This window comes from Molothrus aeneus, chromosome 1 (assembly GCF_037042795.1).
Source record: "Molothrus aeneus isolate 106 chromosome 1, BPBGC_Maene_1.0, whole genome shotgun sequence".
In the NCBI taxonomy this organism is placed as follows: Eukaryota; Metazoa; Chordata; class Aves; order Passeriformes; family Icteridae; genus Molothrus; species Molothrus aeneus.
The window spans coordinates 82,063,213-82,081,764 of record NC_089646.1 but is presented as its reverse complement, the minus strand read 5'-3'; the positions used below and the strand labels follow the sequence as shown (position 1 = coordinate 82,081,764).

At 40.7% G+C, this 18,552-nt stretch overlaps 2 protein-coding genes across 2 annotated transcripts in view; both read left to right on the top strand.

Moving 5' to 3' along the window:
• ADCY2 (adenylate cyclase 2) overlaps nucleotides 1-2,109 on the top strand; it is a 209,345-nt gene extending 207,236 nt beyond the window's left edge. The window contains exons 24-25 of the mRNA XM_066559969.1: nucleotides 668-792; nucleotides 1,328-2,109. Coding sequence (XP_066416066.1) covers nucleotides 668-792; nucleotides 1,328-1,480 — 278 coding nt within the window. The 3' untranslated portion in view covers nucleotides 1,481-2,109. The remainder of the gene's footprint in view (nucleotides 1-667; nucleotides 793-1,327) is intronic.
• Nucleotides 2,110-9,612: 7,503 nt separating this feature from the next.
• CFAP90 (cilia and flagella associated protein 90) lies at nucleotides 9,613-17,514 on the top strand. The gene is made up of 3 exons (XM_066544983.1): nucleotides 9,613-9,765; nucleotides 13,500-13,616; nucleotides 17,216-17,514. Exons 1-3 carry the CDS (start codon nucleotides 9,613-9,615, stop codon nucleotides 17,360-17,362), a joined length of 417 nt encoding a protein of 138 aa, XP_066401080.1. The 3' UTR covers nucleotides 17,363-17,514.
• Nucleotides 17,515-18,552: the final 1,038 nt, after the last annotated feature.

Here is an 18,552-nt window from a genome sequence, read left to right as displayed (position 1 = left end):
GGAGGGAGCTGTAAAACTAAAATTAGATGAACTGACTTCTGACATTTCTGTAACTAACATTCTCCTGCCATAAATGGTTAATAAAACCATGATGTTTGCTGCCATACTCACTATTCAGTGAGGGACAAATGCTGCGTTCATCAACTTGCTATATGCCAGATGCACTTTGTGTCCTTGTTTGGTGGATCTTCACAGAATCACAGAATCAGTTAAGTTTGAAAAGACCTCTAAGATCATCAAGTCTGACCTATGACTGAACATTCCCATGTCAACTAGACCATGGCACCAAATGCCACATCCAGTCTTTTCTTTAACACCTCTGGGGACAGTAACTCCACCACCCTCCTGGGCAGCCCATTCCAATGTCTAGTCACACTTGAATGTGAAGCAATTCCTCCTAATGATCACCTAAATCTCCCCTGGCACAGCTTGAGACTGTCATCTTACACTGTCATTGCTTGCCTGGGAGAAGAAACCAACCCCCACCTACCTACAGCCTCTTTTCAGAGAGCTGTAGGGAGTGATAAGGTTTCCCTGAGCCTCCTTTTCTCAAGGCTAAATGACCCCAGCTCCCTCACAGGCTCCTCATAGGACTTGTGCTACAGGGCCTTCACCAGCTTTGTTGCCTTTCTCTTCATTGCTAATGTTAAGTTCTGATGCTTTCCAGGTATAAACCATGGACCTGTAATAGCTGGAGTAATTGGAGCTCAAAAACCACAATATGATATATGGGGCAATACAGTAAATGTGGCCAGCAGGATGGACAGCACTGGCGTCTTAGATAAAATACAGGTAAGCCTTGATTTTGTGCTAGTGGGCTTTTACCTAAAATGGCAAAATGGGCTAAAGTTTGGTTCACAAACAGTTATGTAAGAATCTGGCAACAGCAGCTCTGAAAGGTGATGTTAACCATTTCCTTACCATCACTTTATTTACATGTCCTTAGCAATTGATGGGGAAGCAGAATGATGGGGAAGTTTGGTTCTACTCAAGTGAAAATAAGGTCCTGAAGATGAGGAGAGTGCTATGAGGAAAAGTATTGTCCCTAGTTCCATTTATCTATCTACAAGCTCTCTGCTGGCGACCCTGGATACAGATGTGGTTACACCAAATTTGATTCTTGATGTAAATGATTAGAATGGGCAATCCAGCAACAGACTGCTTGAATGCTTAGGTGTTCAAACCTCACCTGAGACCCTTAAAGGCCTTACAAGCATTACAGCAAACCCCTTTAAAATGAAGCAAACATTATGTTATCTTCACATTCTGGAAGAAGGTTCTGCTCTGCTTTGTTATCAACACTGGCTGTATTACTGTATTGTTGCAGGTTACAGAGGAGACAAACAACGTCCTGCAGACACTGGGGTACATGAGCACCTGCAGAGGAATAATAAATGTAAAAGGAAAAGGAGAATTGAAGACATACTTTGTACATACAGAAATGACAAGATCCCTTTCACAAGGGAATGTGGCATCTTGAAGATGCTTGTATGTGTCATCAATACCATATTTTCAGGAAAGTATCACGCACTTTTTAACTACATTTTGGCCCTTAACATGCGTGCTATTTTCTGGTATGTGGCACTTATTTTAATATGGCTGCAGAATAGTCCCATGAGCCATCATTTTGCACCTTGATATTTCTATGTTCAAGGACAGTTGTGATGTACGCTATAGGACTGGAAGATTGTACTGCTACTTGCACTGTTATTCAAAGACAAGAAAAGAAGGAATAGGAATCAAAAGGAGGGAATGCATCCTGAAAGGACTAAAGAGAAGTGTTAGTGACAAATGCGGGGAAAAAAGGCAATAAAGCTAGGGGTGCATACTATTTTCTGATGCATGGTGTTTTCTGGAAAATACAGTCGCTCCCCAATAGCATACTAAACTGGTATTAAAGTATACAGTATTGTAAATAAGTTTACTCTGTCCACACATGATTTGGATGTCATCACCAGTTGCATCTCATAGCCAGGGACACGTTGGGTGGTTTGCTGGCATTCTTTCTGAAGAGAGAACTAAAAATGCTGGAATAGTTTTGTACAAACGTGTCAAATGTTTTGAAGCTATTGTCTTTTGTAAAGTTAATTCATTAAAAGTTTATATGTACTTTGTCTTACTGTTGCTGTCTCTTAGTTTTGCTTCCTTGGCTTCTGTCACTCTAAAGCTGCGTGTTTTCTGCTGCTGCCACTGCTTTTTATTCAGTAGTTAGATGTTGAGGCAGGCTATGGCCAGCTATCTCAACAGCCTTGGTCAATAATATCTGCTAGACTTGCTATTGCCTTTCAGAAACTAAATCACCTCTACTGTCTTCAGTCATTGGTGGCATCCTAGGCACTTTGCAGTCACTACCTAGGTGATTCAGAAGATGGACTTCAAATCCATAAACACAAAAAAAGTGGGGGATACTGAAGACAGTAGCAGTGCTGCTACTTAACACCTGGCCTGCAGTGCTTAAACAGTATCAAGGAGAAGCTGTTCAAGAGAAGAAAAAGTTATGTTTTGCACTTTGACAACCTTTTTTGCCCTTGCATGCCTTTCATTTAACCTTCACAATGCTGGATTTTGTGGGATATTTAGAGTAATAATCTTATTTATCATTTAAAGTAATAATTTTATTTATACTCACTAGGACATGAGTATGAGTAAAATGCTATTTTGTGGATATCGGAGATTATTTTAAATCCCTTTGAATTAAAAAGTATCACATTTGCAGAGTTTCATAGATGAGCCAGGGGAAAGACAGTAAAAGTAGGTAATTTTACTATCTATGCTCCTTTGAAGCACAGACAGTAACAATTAAGTTTTGTGTTGTTGTAATCAATTATTTTAGTCATAGCATCCTAACAAGAAAATAATACTATTTACAAAATAGCATGTAATTACAAGATTTTCTTCTGAGTGATATCATATGAATATGGAAGTCAGCTTATGCACTGTTACCTCTTAGCATGTTATTGAAATCCAAAACGTATTCAGACTGCTCATTCATGAAACATACATATACATTTGTATATCAATGGTATCCTTTCTAAGTTCTCAAAATTGTGGGTCACAAATACATGGCATCAGTCCAGTCTCACTGAATGTGGCACAGTTTACTCACAGCAGCCATCTGCCCACTAGTGAATTGGAATGACAGTAGATTTCAAAGTGCCTAATTTGCTGTAAAACAGACAATCTGAATTTTGATCCCCTTAAGTAAGTCTAAAAGCAAAATGTAAGTTATTTCAATTATGTTTGACATAACACACCTAATTTCTCTTCCAGTCCTGGAGACTTTTAAACGGTAATTTTCAAGACAGGTGCTCAGTCTAATAAAATCTCATGAAAAATATTTCTGTTGTCTTTATGATTTCTTCCTTTTAATTAATAAGTTAAGATAAATGTTTTCCAGTGGAATTAAAGACTTTCCAAATAGCTCACATGGCCACAAACCCAGTGTCCCAGTCATTGGCTAGCTGTCAGTTAGCTATGTCACATAAGACTTCTCCTAAATCCCTCCTCACCACTTACTATAAATTTGTCCTAGGAACATTGAAATAAGTTATTGATCTCCTTCTTAGACTTTGAATGTACTCTGGGCCTTTAAAATCACTGTGGTATTACCACAAGTCAACGCAATAATTTCCTACTGTGGATGAAAACCCTTATGTAAAGTTGATTCTATTATATTGTCATATATATGTGCAGCTTTCAGGTATAACCTGTGCATTCAGGATTTTGCTTTCATTTGTATTCTTTCTCATCATTAACAAACCTTGTACCTAACTCCATAGCCTTGTTACTACGATTTTTATAAAAGTTAAACCATATTATTTCTGTAAGTTATGAAATGTTAAAACATCTGAATGTTGGGGAGCTGACTAGTCCAATGAAGTATAAAGAAAGGTGTGTATGTTCCCTCCAAGAGCATGTTGAAAATGCCCATGTTCAAAGCACTCATATTTCACTGGTGTTCTTCTCTCATTTTGTAACTGCATTTAGATTCTTGCAGCCAAATCCTGCTAAAGAACAAGAAAGTGGGCAAAAGATACACATATCTTTGCCCAGATAAAGAAAAGTGCATACCATCCTCTCTAGCCTTCAGTTGCTGAGTATTACTATCTTTCTAGTGCTGAGAAGCTATTTGTATTTAATAAATACCTCTTATCTTCCAATGCATTTTATATCTACTGTTTATATTGATTTATTTTTCTGCTGTCTAGTTACACTTAAGAAAATAACTTTATTTCCTCCTCCTGCAGCAATTTCAGCCTCAGTAACTGGATATAACACTACTCATGTATCAGCCCATAACCTGAAAAACTTTAAGATAATGATGTAAATCAGTATTTGACATTCCACATATTCCACATCACAGTAAGAGTCAAGTTCTGCACCTTTCATGTTGGTGACATAATTCACAGCTCCTTAGTGAACCACAGAGTGGGACTTCCAAAAGTACAATGCAAATGCATTTCACACTGTGAGCCAGCAGCCAGAAGATCAATATAAGAGTGATTCACTGTGGTTTGGGAAAAAGAGACTCAAACGGGAACACCTGGTAAGCCTGCTGGAATTGTTTTTCAAAGTCAGTGCTTTGCTCCAATTCATGGAGGACTACCAAAGGACAGGAAGAAAGATTAGACTTGCAGATATTTTTCTAAACTACAGAAATAGTTTGTGTTACCTGTAAATTATTGCATTAGTGCTATATGAATAGACATTTATGCCATATGAAAAGCATTTTTCATTTTCTTATATTCATATATGCTTCCTCCATTTTGTAAAATATCTACAAATCCTTCCTTTTTCCACTGAGACACAAGTAGTTCAGTCTGCTTGTCTCTAAAGTGACGGGAGGGAAGAGCTGTTGCAAGTCTTCCCTGTTTTGTTTTTAGAACCTCATACTGGGATAAATAATAAGCTATGTTTACAAGAAGCTTCATATAGCAGAAGATGTACTGTTAAAGTACTGTTATCTTGTACTTTAATACATAGTTTTCCTTCTTGTGATTATATATGAATATACACTAATTTTTAATTTTCAGATAGCAGATTCTAGGTGTAGTTAGTACCCTTCAAGACTTTTTACAGGTGAACCCCAAACAATTTTTTTGTTTTATTCTTCATTTTTTGTCTAAATTAGTGAAGTGATTCTGAGAAAATGTAGAATGAGATGTATGTGCCTTAAATAAAATATGTAACTAAGATAATTTTTTGTTCTTTGAAGTAATTCAGATTTGTGTGGATTTGTCAAAAGTGGTATATAAATCAATTATAACTAGTTCAACCTAAAGCTTGCTACATATTAATTTTAAGCATTTTTAGATTTAGAAGCAGGAATTACTCAGGTCAATGTAATTTTTGACATGTCAAAATGCAAGACATGGGCATTTTATTAATGTTTACAGCTATAAAGATATGAACCCATTTATGTTATAGGATGCCCTGTTTAAAACAAAGATTGTGCCAAGAATTGTTAGAAATTTTTTGGATGGAGAATTTTCCAAATCTATTTGTAGCCATTGAGATGCTCTTCATGAAAATCTCAGTTTTGACAGGAAAAAATGCATGTGAAGTATTTCTAAAGGTTGATATTCCTGGGCTAGAATTTTTCATGTTTGATACCAAAAAAGCGTTACAAATAGCAATTTTTATGAAAGTTATGTCACCTCATGTATAAAAATGTATACTACTTTACTTACCAAGAGAGTTATTGAACAGAATATTGATCTGAATTGGAGAAGGTATCAGTCAGCTATATTGGCTTGTGTGGCATGGTTTTGGTAGCAAGGAGAAGAGAACAGGGCTACAGGGGTGGTCTCCGTGAGAAGCTGCCAGAAACTTCCCCCATGTCCAACAGACTCAATGCCAGACAACTTCAAGACTAACCCACCACTGGCCTAATTGAGCCCATCAACAACAGCTCTGGAATAACATATTTAAGAAGAGATAAAAAATGCAGCAGAACTAGCAGCTGAAGAGAGGAAACATCTCTGGAAATACAGGGGCAGCAAGGAAGGAGATGTTCCTGGCAGAGATTCCCCTGCAGCCTGTGGTGCAAACCATCACCAAGCAGCTCTGTCCCTGCAGCCCTTGGAGGTCCATGGTGGAGCAGAGATCCACCTGCTGCCCACAGACAACCCCACACTGGACCAGGTGGATGCCCCAAAGAGGCTGTGACCTCGTGGGAAAGCTGTGCTGGAGGAGGCTCCTGACAGGACCTGTGAGCCCTTGGAGAGAGGAGCCAGTGCTATTGCAGGTTTGCTGACAGGGCTTGTGACCCCATGGGGAACCTGCACTGGAGCAGCCTGTTCCATAAGGACTGAACCCCAAGAAAGGGACCCATGGTGAAGCATTCATGACAGACTACAGACTGTGAGAAGGATTCAAATGCGAAAAGTTCTTGGAGAACTGTCTCCTGTGGGATGGCTGCAATGCTCCTGAAGAGCCTTCTCGTTTGAGGTGGGCATTCAGTCAGTAATTAGGATCCAGAAAAAACAAGCACTCTTTGAAAGAACTGGCATGACCCAAAGCTATGGTAGTAGAAAGGGGACAAGTTTTGAGCTATTTTTGTTTCAGCCTCTTTCAAGGGCCATCGAATGGAACATATTTAGCAAAGACTGTCTCCCCTTCATGGCTCAGCTGAAGGTCAGGGCCATATGGCAAACTGATACATGTTGAGGTCAAAGAGCTAAGACAGGAAAGGGCTTGCTAAACCTTAATTTGACAGCAGGCTGTCATCTCAGTGACAAAAGGCTAGAACAAGTACCTCAGCTTGTAGTAAGAAAACAGCTCCTGTTTTTTCTATCAATGCCCTGTCCAGTTATATGTCATCTGTCCTCTTCTGTCCATCCTGTCTCCCTTCCCCATTGTCTCTTTTGTGTCTCCTTTCCCTGTCTCCATTATTATTTGCTTCATATTCCTTTTAGGAAGTTTTTTCAGAGTTATTCTGCAAAACAGTCTGACATTTCAGAACAGTGACCCTGCCTTTGAGACACGCTATGGCTATAAAAGTACATACCAACATGTTCAAAACTCAGACACCTTAGCAGTGGAACCTGAGGGAGTATTACTACTCTCCAAAAGGGCAGCAAGTGAACTTCTCCTCCTTAAGACACCAAATTTGAAGCAACTTTTAACACTTTGGTCTCTTAGCTCAGTTGTATTTGAATGCATAGTTTTCACCATATAGACTAAAACTGCTCCATTGTTTACATGTTCATATTGAAGTTACTAAGGAAACACACTGACCTTCCGTGCTATTTTATAACATAAACATACGCTTAACACTAGCATGTTAATAAAGTCTGGTGGCAGCTGGGACAAACCTCCCTGGGCATTCATATCCTGCTTCTGGGGAGTCTGCAAAAGGTGACCAGGAAGAAAAGCCTTTGTAAGTTTCAAATAATTCTAAAAGGATTTACACTTTCACTGGGAAGGAAAAATTAAGTAAAAAGCATTTTTTTTAATTGTTTCAAATGGGAGGGAGTGGTGGTATGGCAAATCTTAGCAGTATTTGTGACAATTTGTATGGCATCCAGATGCTGTAATTCAATTAAATTCCATCAATTTAATGTTAATAAAAAGGAGCTACATGAGAACAGTAGAAAGAAAACTGGAGGGAAATATTTCAGATCTGACTTCAGAGCTCTTGTCTAGCTTAGTTGGTATCTCTGGTGAACAGTTTCTTGTGGCTCTATTTATAGCTGCAGTTTCAGCTGAGTTGCTTTTTATAAATGAGCTTGCTATCTCCTTGTGCTCGGACTAAACTACAGAAAAGCACTTGCACAGTGGCAAGCAGGTCTCTGCTTAGGAAGCTGATGCAAGGCAGCTGTTGGATTTTCAATTCCACTGCTCGCTTACACTGTTCTAATTTGGCCCATGCTACAGAAAGAACAGGATCTTAATTGGTAGAGGGACATTATTAGATAAGCAGATGGAAATTGTCACTAATGGTTAAAAAAAACACCCACACCAGTCTGCAGATTATAAAGCCTCCATGCGACACTTGCAAAGAAGCTGGAGTCTGTGTAATTCAGTAGATTTATAAAGGTAGAGTGGCAGCTACATAGGGACGATGTAGCTGAATTATTGCCTGGCTCCAAGATGCCTGAAACAATCAGTTGTGAAGATTTCTAGTACTCTGAAAGTTGGGGGATTTAAAATAAATTTTGGATGTTTGGTAAAATTCAAGATGCCTGGGAGAGTGCTATGGTGAAAGTGCTTACCAAAAGCTACTGGTAGCATTAATAACAGTAATGCTGTGCCTACAGGACAGTAGCTCTACACCTGTGGTTACAGACAACGAAGGTAACCTAAACCAAGCCACTCACAGATCCCTAAGGACCACAGAAGAAGCAGCATGGGCATAGTTAGATATATGTATTAAACCAGGGTAACCATGGGGTGAATATCAAAACTAGGAGCCAGGTGCTACTAGGGCAGAACAGTTTTACAGTCAGTCTGAGATTTATACCCAGAAGACTTATTTTCAGTGTTCCCAACACAAGTAAGTATATAAGAGAATTTTCAAATTGGATTGCCTGAAATGGCTGAGCATTCTATGCTGGATTCTGCACCTGGGATGGGTAAACCCTGGGTGTATGTACAACTCAGGGAATGAGATGCTGGAAAGCAGTGCCATGGAAAGGGACCTGGGGGGTCCTGGTGGATGTCAAGATGAACATGAGTCAGCAGTGCCCTGGCAGCCAGGATGGCCAGGTGTGTCCTGGGGTGCATCAGGCACAGCATGGACAGCTGGGAAAGGGAGGGGATTGTCTTGCTGTATTCTGGTCTGGGGCGGCCTCATCTCAAGTCCTGTGTTCAGGTTTGGGTGTCACAATTTCAGAAGGACATTAAGCTATTACAGAGCATCCAGAGGATGGCAACAAAGATGGTGAAGGGTCTGGAGGGGAAGTCATATGAGGAGCAGCTGAGGTCACTTGGTCTGTTCAGCCTGGAGGAGACTGAAGGGAGATCTCATTGCAGTTACAGCTTCCTCATGAGAGGAAGAGGAGGGACAGACACTGATCTCTTCTCTGTGGTGACCAGTGACAGGACCTGAGGGAAGGGCCTGAAGCTGCGTCTGTAGAGGTTTAGGCTGGATATTATACAAAGGTTCTTCACCCAGAGGGTGGTTGGGGACTGGAACAGACTCCCCAAGGAAGTGGTCACAGCCTGACAGAGCTCAAGAAGTGTGTGAAAGCCTGTGCCTGAGTAGGTGAGCTACTATCCAAAGAGAGCCCAAGGTCCTCATGACACTGGCTCCTTTTTTTGGTGGGAATTCCATGCTGTGGTGTGGTTTTATTCAACTTGCCCACTTAGAGGGGTATTTGGGGCCTAGTGCAAGCTGTCACAGAAAAAGGTCAGTCCCGTGCGGCTAGGCTTTCCTCTAACCTTGGTCCCCAGCTTCCAAGGACACAAAGGACCAGGGAGCTGAGGTCGCTGCACAAGACTGAGACCAAAACTCCGCTATCGGGTGTCCAGAACTCACACTTCAGGTTTGACAGAGCTCTGCGGGAGTCCCCGAGCACCGGAGCCCATCCGCGCCCGGGGCGGTTGCGGCCGGGCTGGCCGGGCCGGGCGGTGCCCGAGGGCGCTGCCGGGTAACGGCGGCGGGGCAGCATGGCCGCCAGCGGCACGCGCTTGGCGCAGGAGGCGCTCGGCAACGCGCCGGGGAGGAGGCGGCCTGCCCTCGCTTCCTTCTCCGCCTTCAGCTTCGTCCCGCCCAAACGGGAAGGGCCTCCGGAGCTCAGCTATTACAACCGGCCGCACAAGGTGAGGGAGTGAAGCGAGCGAGCCGGGACAGGCGGGGAGCAGCGCAGGGACCAGCTTTCCCCGTGGGTCTCTGAGCAGTGTAGACTCTCTGTTTGGACCCGGTGCAGAGCTCCGTCCTCATCATGAGCGACCTGGGCAGACAGGTGCCAAAAGTTGTCATAGCATCATAGAATGATTTGGGTTGGAAGGGATCTTAAAGGCCATCCAGTTCCAACCCCCTGCCATGGGCAGAGATACCTTCCAGCAGACCAGGTCCTGTCCAACCTGGCCTTGAACACCTCCAGGGATAAGGCATCCACAGCTTCTCTGGGCAACCTGTTCTAGTTCCTCACCACACTCACAGGGAAAAATTTTTTTCTGATACAGAAATGTGGGACATAAATCTCTATTACTAGGCTATCTAATGCCAAAATAACAAGAGTCACCATCAGAGGCCTTTGCAAAGTGTGTTTGCTACTTGTGGATGACAAATGAGGGTAAGGTCTTTTCACTGGATAACAAGAAAAGGCAGAGACATTATTTCCCAGGGATTGAGGATGAATAGGCCACTTGGTATCAATGAAATGTGAGGCATTTTTAGGAGGAACTCTAGGAAAGGTGTCATCTGTCACTAGGGTTTGATGCAGCACCAGTGGATTTTGTTGTAACACACAGTCTTGGGAACCCTTTAATAAGAAACTTCTCTATTCTCATTTGAGGGAAAAGATTTTCCATGTGCATTGCATGAATTTTCTGCGTGGTCAGCTTTAATAAAATCACTAGAGCTACTCAAACCAGTAACCTATATATGTTACAGATACATAATATATGCCTCTGTAACTGAATGCTTCTGAAGGTGGTACGTTGCCACTCAATGTGTGGTAACTCAAGTGTGCTGGCAGGGAGCCTCACTCCTCACTCTGCTGCATTATGTCACCATTGCTTCTCATTCTGTCCTCATATTTAAAATCAGAAATGAAAACAATCTTACACATTCTGGCTCACCTGAGCTACAGTTCCTGGGTGGTGAGCTTTTCTATGAAGTGTCATATGAGACATTGAAGTTAACCAGCTTTTTTCTCAAAAAAAAAAAGATAGTATAAAAAAGTTCTGAAATACCTATTATGTCAATGTAACATAGCAATGCTATGGCAATTTATAACAATAAATACAACCCATGAGTCCTCTCCTCACCCAAGTGACAAGCTGTTGAATGCACCAAGCACTGGGCAGCGCTGACTGGTGGTTTGTGAGAGTTTGCAGGTCCTGTGTCCCTGGGATGTGGGCAGGGTACAGACCAGAACACTGTGCTGGGTATTGAATGAACAGCAAATTTCCTGCATTGACCAGGTGGCCCTGCTAAAAGACAAGAAGATTTCTCTTGTGTCTCTTTTGTGTTGATTCCAACATTGCCTTGGCAGGGTGATCTGACCCAAAGGTAAGAAGGCACAGTTGGTGCCATCCTTCACAAAACAGTAGGGAGAGCACAACAAGAGTAAGGTAAGGGCAGGTCAGAGGGCTGGCATTGTGCTCTTGGAGCTGGTGGAGCTCACCAGACTGCACAGAATTAGCAGCCCTATGGCAGAGCTTTTCCTAGTCTGCTTTCACACTCACAACAGCCTGGTTTGTGGAAAAAAGCTGCTCCAGTGGCATGGAAACAAAAAGTGATAACAGCTGTTTAATAGGTTTCTTCACAGCCCAGGCCTTGGCCATAGGGGAGGAAGCAGATTCAACCCATTCTTCTGCAAAATTTAGGAATTAGACAAGTTGAATGTTTTTATTTATAGAGCAAAAGGAATCTAATTTCTTTTTGCAGCTTAAATACCTAAAACCAACCATGTATCAGAGACTGAAGCAGAGAGAAGTAGGAAGAAGATGGGCTCATTGCATGGCCAGAAGCCAGAAATTCCTTCCTTTTAATCCTTTGGTTGACAGTTACTCCCTGGATTGCTTTACATAAGTTACTGTAGCCAATATGCCTGGTGTTTCCTCTTCTGAGATGTGGAGAAAGCTATTACCTATTTTATGTGTGTCTGGAATACTAATGAATGCTTGCAAAGCATTTAGCTTTAGCAGCAGTACACAGAGGATGCCCACCCTGAGTGCACATTTATCATCAGCTCTGTGTGACTCACTCGCTCTGATGGGTTTAAGAAACAGCTTGATGCCACCACCACCACCACCACCCAGGCCAACCAAGTTATCATTTACAACAAAGAGAAACAGCAGCAGAATGTTATCAGTGTATTGAGCAAAGAAGTGTTGTCTCTACGAATCTGGCAGAAAATCTTAAACAGATACCTGGGACAGAGCTAGTTTTAGGTATAATAGGTTGGCTGACTCCAAATTCCAGAAAGGATGAATTATCTGCTCTGACATGAGCAACAGATGACACTTACTCTTTCTTACTCTGAAACAAGTAACAAATAATACCACATGAATACCAGCAAAGAGTGGTGAGTACGAATTAAATGCTCACTGAATGAAACCGGTAGTGTGGGGAGGAAAGGAGAAGCAAGGAAGCATGGAAATAATCATGGAGATGACAATCATTGCAGGGTGCTCTTGAACATGCCTGAAATCCTTTGAAGCTCAATGGTTTCTGGGTAGTGAAGGGGTAGATAGGTTAAATACAAAATAATCTCTCCTCTTGGCAGAGCCAGGTATTGGAGATACCTTTACGAACAAAGCCTGAAATTACAGCAGTGTCTCCCTAGTGCTCTTAACTATGGTTTCATTTTAATGGAATTATTTTAACCTTCTTTACCTGCCATGACTTGACTATATTTGGAGAATACCACTGTATTTTAAATACTGTAATTTGAAAATCTCAAAGTACATGAGATTTTAAAAGGTTAAATTGGACACACTGTAAAATTAGAGGACAAAAAAAAGCCCAACAAAATGCACCATTCTTTTAGTCAGCCATGCACAAAGCCATTGATGATTTGATGATCATTTTTGATCATTTTTGACATTTTTAACAGAATATCGACCCTTAATGAAGTTCAGTAACAACTGGCAGCATATTTCAGTAGGGGATTTTCTTTTTGTTTTTTTTTTTTTTTTTCTTTGAAAAGTTTTTTTTTTAGTTTTGAAATTGCTTTGATTCCATTTATGAGATCTTCTTGACTGGATTTCACAAACACCTTTGTTAGAACAGCAGATCTTTTATGTTGCGTATTTGGAAGCAAACTATGTCAACAGTTGAGCAACAATATTATGGCTTGGGATGTGCTTTATTTTAATGCCTGACATACGTGTGTCATGCATACCACTGGATCACAGGATTACCTCTGTGGCACATTTCTCAATTCTGCTCTAATCAGAAATTATGTTTACAGTGCAGGGTACCTTTGTCTATTTGAAAGCCCCTGTTTTGCTTTTACATAAATGTGCCAGATCATTTGACAAATACAGAAATTTAGGAAGGAGAATATTAAGTGCAGAAAATTAAAAGAGATCAGATCAATTTCCAAAATTACAACAGATTACAGGAGGTGGAAAGAAGTAAATTGCCACAAGGGAAATTTCAGAGCTGAACAAAGTTAATATATAATACCACATGTCATTAGGTAATTTTGCAAACTATTCAAAAGGACTGGCCCAAACTTCCTAATGAGGTCAGTAATATTACAGTTGTCATCATCTAATGCAATATATACACTATGTAGATATTGATTTGACTACATGTATTCTGTAATCTGTAAAGTAAAGCAATTATGTGAATTAGCCATTTTCCCCCTTTTCTAAAGACAGGAGATTTTTTCACCTATGATGCTGCTTTTGGAATACCAGACGATTACGACCAATATCTTCCACGATGTGACAGAAAACACGCAAAGGCTCATGGCCTTAAAATTAATGAGGAGGTAACCCTTTGATAAATTCATAATTATCTTTGTTTAAGGTGTTTTGTACTTTTTGACATGACTGGAAGCTCTAGGCATTGTTTTACCCCTTATAATGTAGCCCATATTGTGAGAAAGGAATTGGAAGGAGGACATCAGCCTTCAGGTTTAGGAGAAAGCATTATCCCATGAAGACACCCAAATTAGCTTGAAGACACCCAAATTAGCTCTTGCTCTTTCATATCCTGAAGATTTCCAGGTGACAAGACATATGCAAGTTAAAGCTAGGAGGAAGAGGCAAATCCTCTCTTGCAGAGTGCAGGGTGTACTGTGAACCATCTGTGCCCCTCAAGAGTTGTACTTCAGGTGGTTCTGCAGTTATTTCTGTGGTGCTTAAAAACTCTTTTCCCTGAGAGGACTGGATTCAGAGGCCATGACTTCACTACTGTCCTCTGACACCCACCCTCTCTACACCAGCATTTGCTGTGAAAGCCCAAGTCTCTGAAACTGGTGAGTTTGTTAGGAAAACCTACACCAGATTACCCTGTGTGAAGGAAATTCATAGGGAGCTAGTGCAAAGGTGTGGTCAATCAGAACACATGGGCATACCTGGGAAAGGATGGGCAAGTGTTTGAGGCCAGCAGAATCTCTGTTTGATGTGCAGCCTGATAGGTAAATACTCCCTTGGGAACAGAAACACTATAATATATATGATAAATGTATGTAGATGTATTTTTGCATGCAGCATCTGAATAATACACATATATACCACCGTCTGTGTATATAGTTATATTTATACATACACACACGAAACTGCACACAGAGGCAGAGGCTGTCATAAACCAAATGAAGTGCAACCACTGTGTAATAATGACCTCAAAATACCAATGAGTTCTTGAGATATTAGAGTGATGAGTAGGCTAGGGACGTAGGGATGGCTGCCTGCTTTGATGGTTATAGAGAAGGAAGAAGGAAGAATGACACAAGAGTTCAAATTGCTCTAACTTCTGTTCAATAAAATTGTTTTTTTCTGACAAAGCCCACTGCTTGGGATTCGTCTCACTAGCCAGACATATATGCCAGACATATGTGTGTAGCCATAATGTCCTTCAACTCTATCAGACAGTGCAAGAAGCATTAGATGCTCCCAAAGGAATCCCAGGAGTGCCCATTAGCATCACCTGCTCATACCTAATAACTCAATTGCAAACTGTGTATCTATGTAAATGACTACTCCAATTAGAAATTAAACTTTTTATTTTTATTTAAACAAAACAAAGACAACCTCCCTCCTCTAGTACCAAGCATATTTTTCAAGTAGGAAATTTGTGTAGAAAGTTCATCAATATAAAATTACAGGTTTTTACTGAGCTCTTGTATCAACAAAACTCACTTTCCAATTGGCTTTCTTCCTAGAGCAAACTTGTATGGCCCAGAATTCATACCAGCTGTGCTGGGCAGTGCACACAAGGGACTGTCCAAACAAACAAGTGTCCCTTAATCCAGCCCTTTAATTAGCATGGATACCAATCAAACCCACAGTGATTTAATACTACAGCATGATCCTCCTGCATGTCATGACACCCAACACTGTAACCATAACTAAGTGCAGATCACATACTCAATTCATCTTTATCACAGTGGCCCTCTCAGGCTTTATATAATAATAACTAAATTATACAATATAATAAATAAAAATACCACAATTGACATCTTTCCAATTCAACACTGAACACAGACAGACTGTACCCACCACAGCACACTGCTTTACCTGAGCTAGAAAAAAGCAAACCACTGCAAGTAAGCCCGTCATTTCCTGCAGGTAACCTGGCTGCACCCAGGGAATTCAAGAGTACAGTGAGAGATACTCGGTTTAGCTACATGCAGCTGAGTAACTGCAGTGGAGTGTGTGCTCAGGGCTGCCATTGCTGATTGCAAGTGCTAACAGTGCTAGAATTACACACTGCGAGGGCGGGCAGCAGGATGCTTCCCAGCCAACTGTTGGAAAATCTGAAACCCACTGAATGCCAAACCCACAAAGATGAAATGCCAGTGTGCACAGTCAGCACTGTGCTACCAAGGATGCTGAAAACTGATTTTAAATAAACTTATTTATTTAAAAGGAACACAAACTGTTGGAATTACATACTGCTGCCTGTCATTAGCACTGTAAACCCTGAATTTCTAACAAAGTCTTTCTTGATGGTACAAAGATTTTTTAGTTTCTCATTTTTCAGCATTTATCCACAACTAGGGCAGGGGAGGAAATTATCTTAATTTTGCCTGCCAGTCTTCTTGACTTGATTTTCATTCTGCTGGGGTTAAAAGTTGGTGTACTGTATAGCTTTTAATAGGGTAGAGTAAGGTGGGCAGGAGAACTGGGAGATAAATGGTTGTTTTGAAATGAGCTTTTGTATTGTGTGGTTTAATTAGTTAGTTAGTTAGTTTGTTTGTTTGTTTTTAAAAAGTGTTTACAGCATCTTTCCAAGAACCTCAGGTTCTGGCCATGAGGCTGGAAATGTCTCTCAGCTGACTGCCCTGCTATGAGATCCCACCAATCAGTGCTCCCACCAGCATCCTTGCAGGACATAAGTGCTGATTTGTTCAGGCTTGTGTCTGTTGTAGCAAAGTAGTCATTTGCTTGCACTTGAACTATGGTGTGGCATCTGCATTTTGATTTGTCTGTTAGATACTATGTGTATTATAAGACGAGAAAAACACATTGCAGACCAAGGCTTACTATGTTATTCAGTGTGCAAATACACAAGCAGCTGGATAAATCTGAGACCTTTGGCTAGGGAAAGAAAAACAAACAAATCCTGTCTTTCCCTTCTGACTCTGTAGCTCCCTGTTGCTCTAACACAGGAAGGAACTGCAGATTCAGATAGTGATTGCACAGCCACTTAAAGTGCAGCTTACTAAGAACAAGCTTAAAATCTTTTCTTGGTCAGGTTGTTTTTCATCAAGTCCACTTTCCATCATGGCAAAGCAGATATTTCTGTAATCTTACAGCTACAAGTATTTTTAGTAAAACCTTTCATTGTGCAGAAATAAAGTAGTGTATGCTTTATTTCCTTCAGGGAAAGCTTGCATGGGCTAGTGGTTGCTCAGGGTTTTTCTTTAGACTTTGATTTTTTTCATGCTGTGCTTTCACTGAATTGTGCAAGCAGGATAGGTGTTCCTGTAACAGGGGGCACAAATCTCTCCTGTTTTTCAAAAGAATCATGAAACTCAGTGCACAAGAAAAATAAAAATAAAATCAGTGTTTTTCTAGCATTTAGTTACCCAGTAATCACATGGTATTCATTTAGTTTCCCAGTAATCACATGGCAATCACGTGTGTATGTCTTTGTGTAAAAAATTATCAGTCCACAGCTCTGTATCTTATCATCTTGTCATCTAGTGACACATTCATGTTTTACTAAGATAAAAATAACATAAAAAACTAGGGGAGGGATAGAACAGTAAGGATGCTAAACAAATACACATGCATATTGCAGATGCTGTACAGTTGTGTCAGTTATTTTACCCCTGGTCACAGCACATTTAGCAATAGAAAACTGCCATGTTTTTTATTCACCCTGTGATTTTCTTCTAAGGCGACTTTTGTGTTTTCACAGGAAATGGCAAGAACTGTTCCTGTGCTGACATCTTCAGAGTATGGGAAGCGCATAGATAAGCTCTTAGACCCACCAACCAGAGAGCATGCCAGGGTTCATAGCCTGCACGCAGCAATCTATGGGGAAAGCAGCCACCCCGCTCATTAAAAAAACTTCTCCAGGCCTGGATCCATGGGAAATCTCTTGTATCTCTCATCACCAGCAACATTTAGCTGGGAAAAAGCCCAACACTTTGAAAAGCAATGTGGTGCTTTTGCCTTTTTCTCTACAGTTTATTTAATGAGAATTATCTGGATTAAAAATAGGGTGAAATAGCAGCTGCACTTTTTCTCATGCTAATTAAAATACATGTCTTCTTACATTCTCATAAAATCTCATAAAGGGCAGCACCAATAAGAACTTTTTAGGCAGTAACACTGGGAATGAGACCTGTTGGGTCAAAAGCTGAGTCTGCAATTCTGGGCACTGCATCTACATAACCATTCACAGACTTAACATTTTAAACAAGCTTGTCTCTCAAGGTATCAGTAGTCACGGATTTTTCAATCCTTACAGAGTTGCTAGAGAATTGTGAGACCTTGTTTTATGTACACAAAACCTGAAATGGATATTCAGCTCAGAATTTTCAAAAATGTATGGCCTTATGTGCTTAGCAGCTTCACTAGACTTCAAGTGGAACTCAAGTTAAAAGGAGCTTCTGAGCACTTGGCATTTGAAGAGACAAAATCTGGATTTAGCTGAATTCAGACATCCATTTCACTGACCCACTCTAGGAATGGCATCTGACTGATTTAACAAGAAAAATCATCATTGGTTCTGTATCGAATCTGAAAATAGACTAAGAATACTAGCAGAACGAGCACTAAATAAATTGGTAGAAGGGGTGAAAAAAACAAAAGGATTTGAGCAGTAGCCATTTAAAAAGCATATTTAGCACAAATGTCTAAATCTGATGAAACATTTGATGCCTTGTACTTTCACAGAATCCAGTACTTTAATTTTAAGGTAATTTCAGGAGGAGTTTCTCCTGCAGAGTATGCATCAGTTTGGTTCTCAAGAGCTATTGATCCTATTGTTATTTAAGGCTGAAGCAGTGTCGTTCAGAAAGGAGCAGCAAGCTTGATCATAGCAGGAAAAGGACTGGAAGTCCACAGCTGTCACTGACACTGGTTTTGTCAGGTATTTAGACACAGGAAATCTGTGTCATTGGTAAATGCAGTGAGACACCTAGTGGAAAAAAAAAAAAAGAGAGAAACAAAAACCTTCTAAATATGGGACCTGAAAAAGTACTAAATTAGGCAATCAATAGCACTTGTTTGGCATGGTGTGAGAAGCAG

Bases quoted from the DNA above. Each gene is read 5' to 3' on its own strand.
- CFAP90 (XM_066544983.1), top strand. From the start codon at position 9,613: ATGGCCGCCAGCGGCACGCGCTTGGCGCAGGAGGCGCTCGGCAACGCG. The intron at 9,766-13,499 runs GTGAGGGAGTGA...CCTTTTCTAAAG, and splicing joins ATTACAACCGGCCGCACAAG to ACAGGAGATTTTTTCACCTA. The intron at 13,617-17,215 runs GTAACCCTTTGA...GTGTTTTCACAG, and splicing joins GCCTTAAAATTAATGAGGAG to GAAATGGCAAGAACTGTTCC.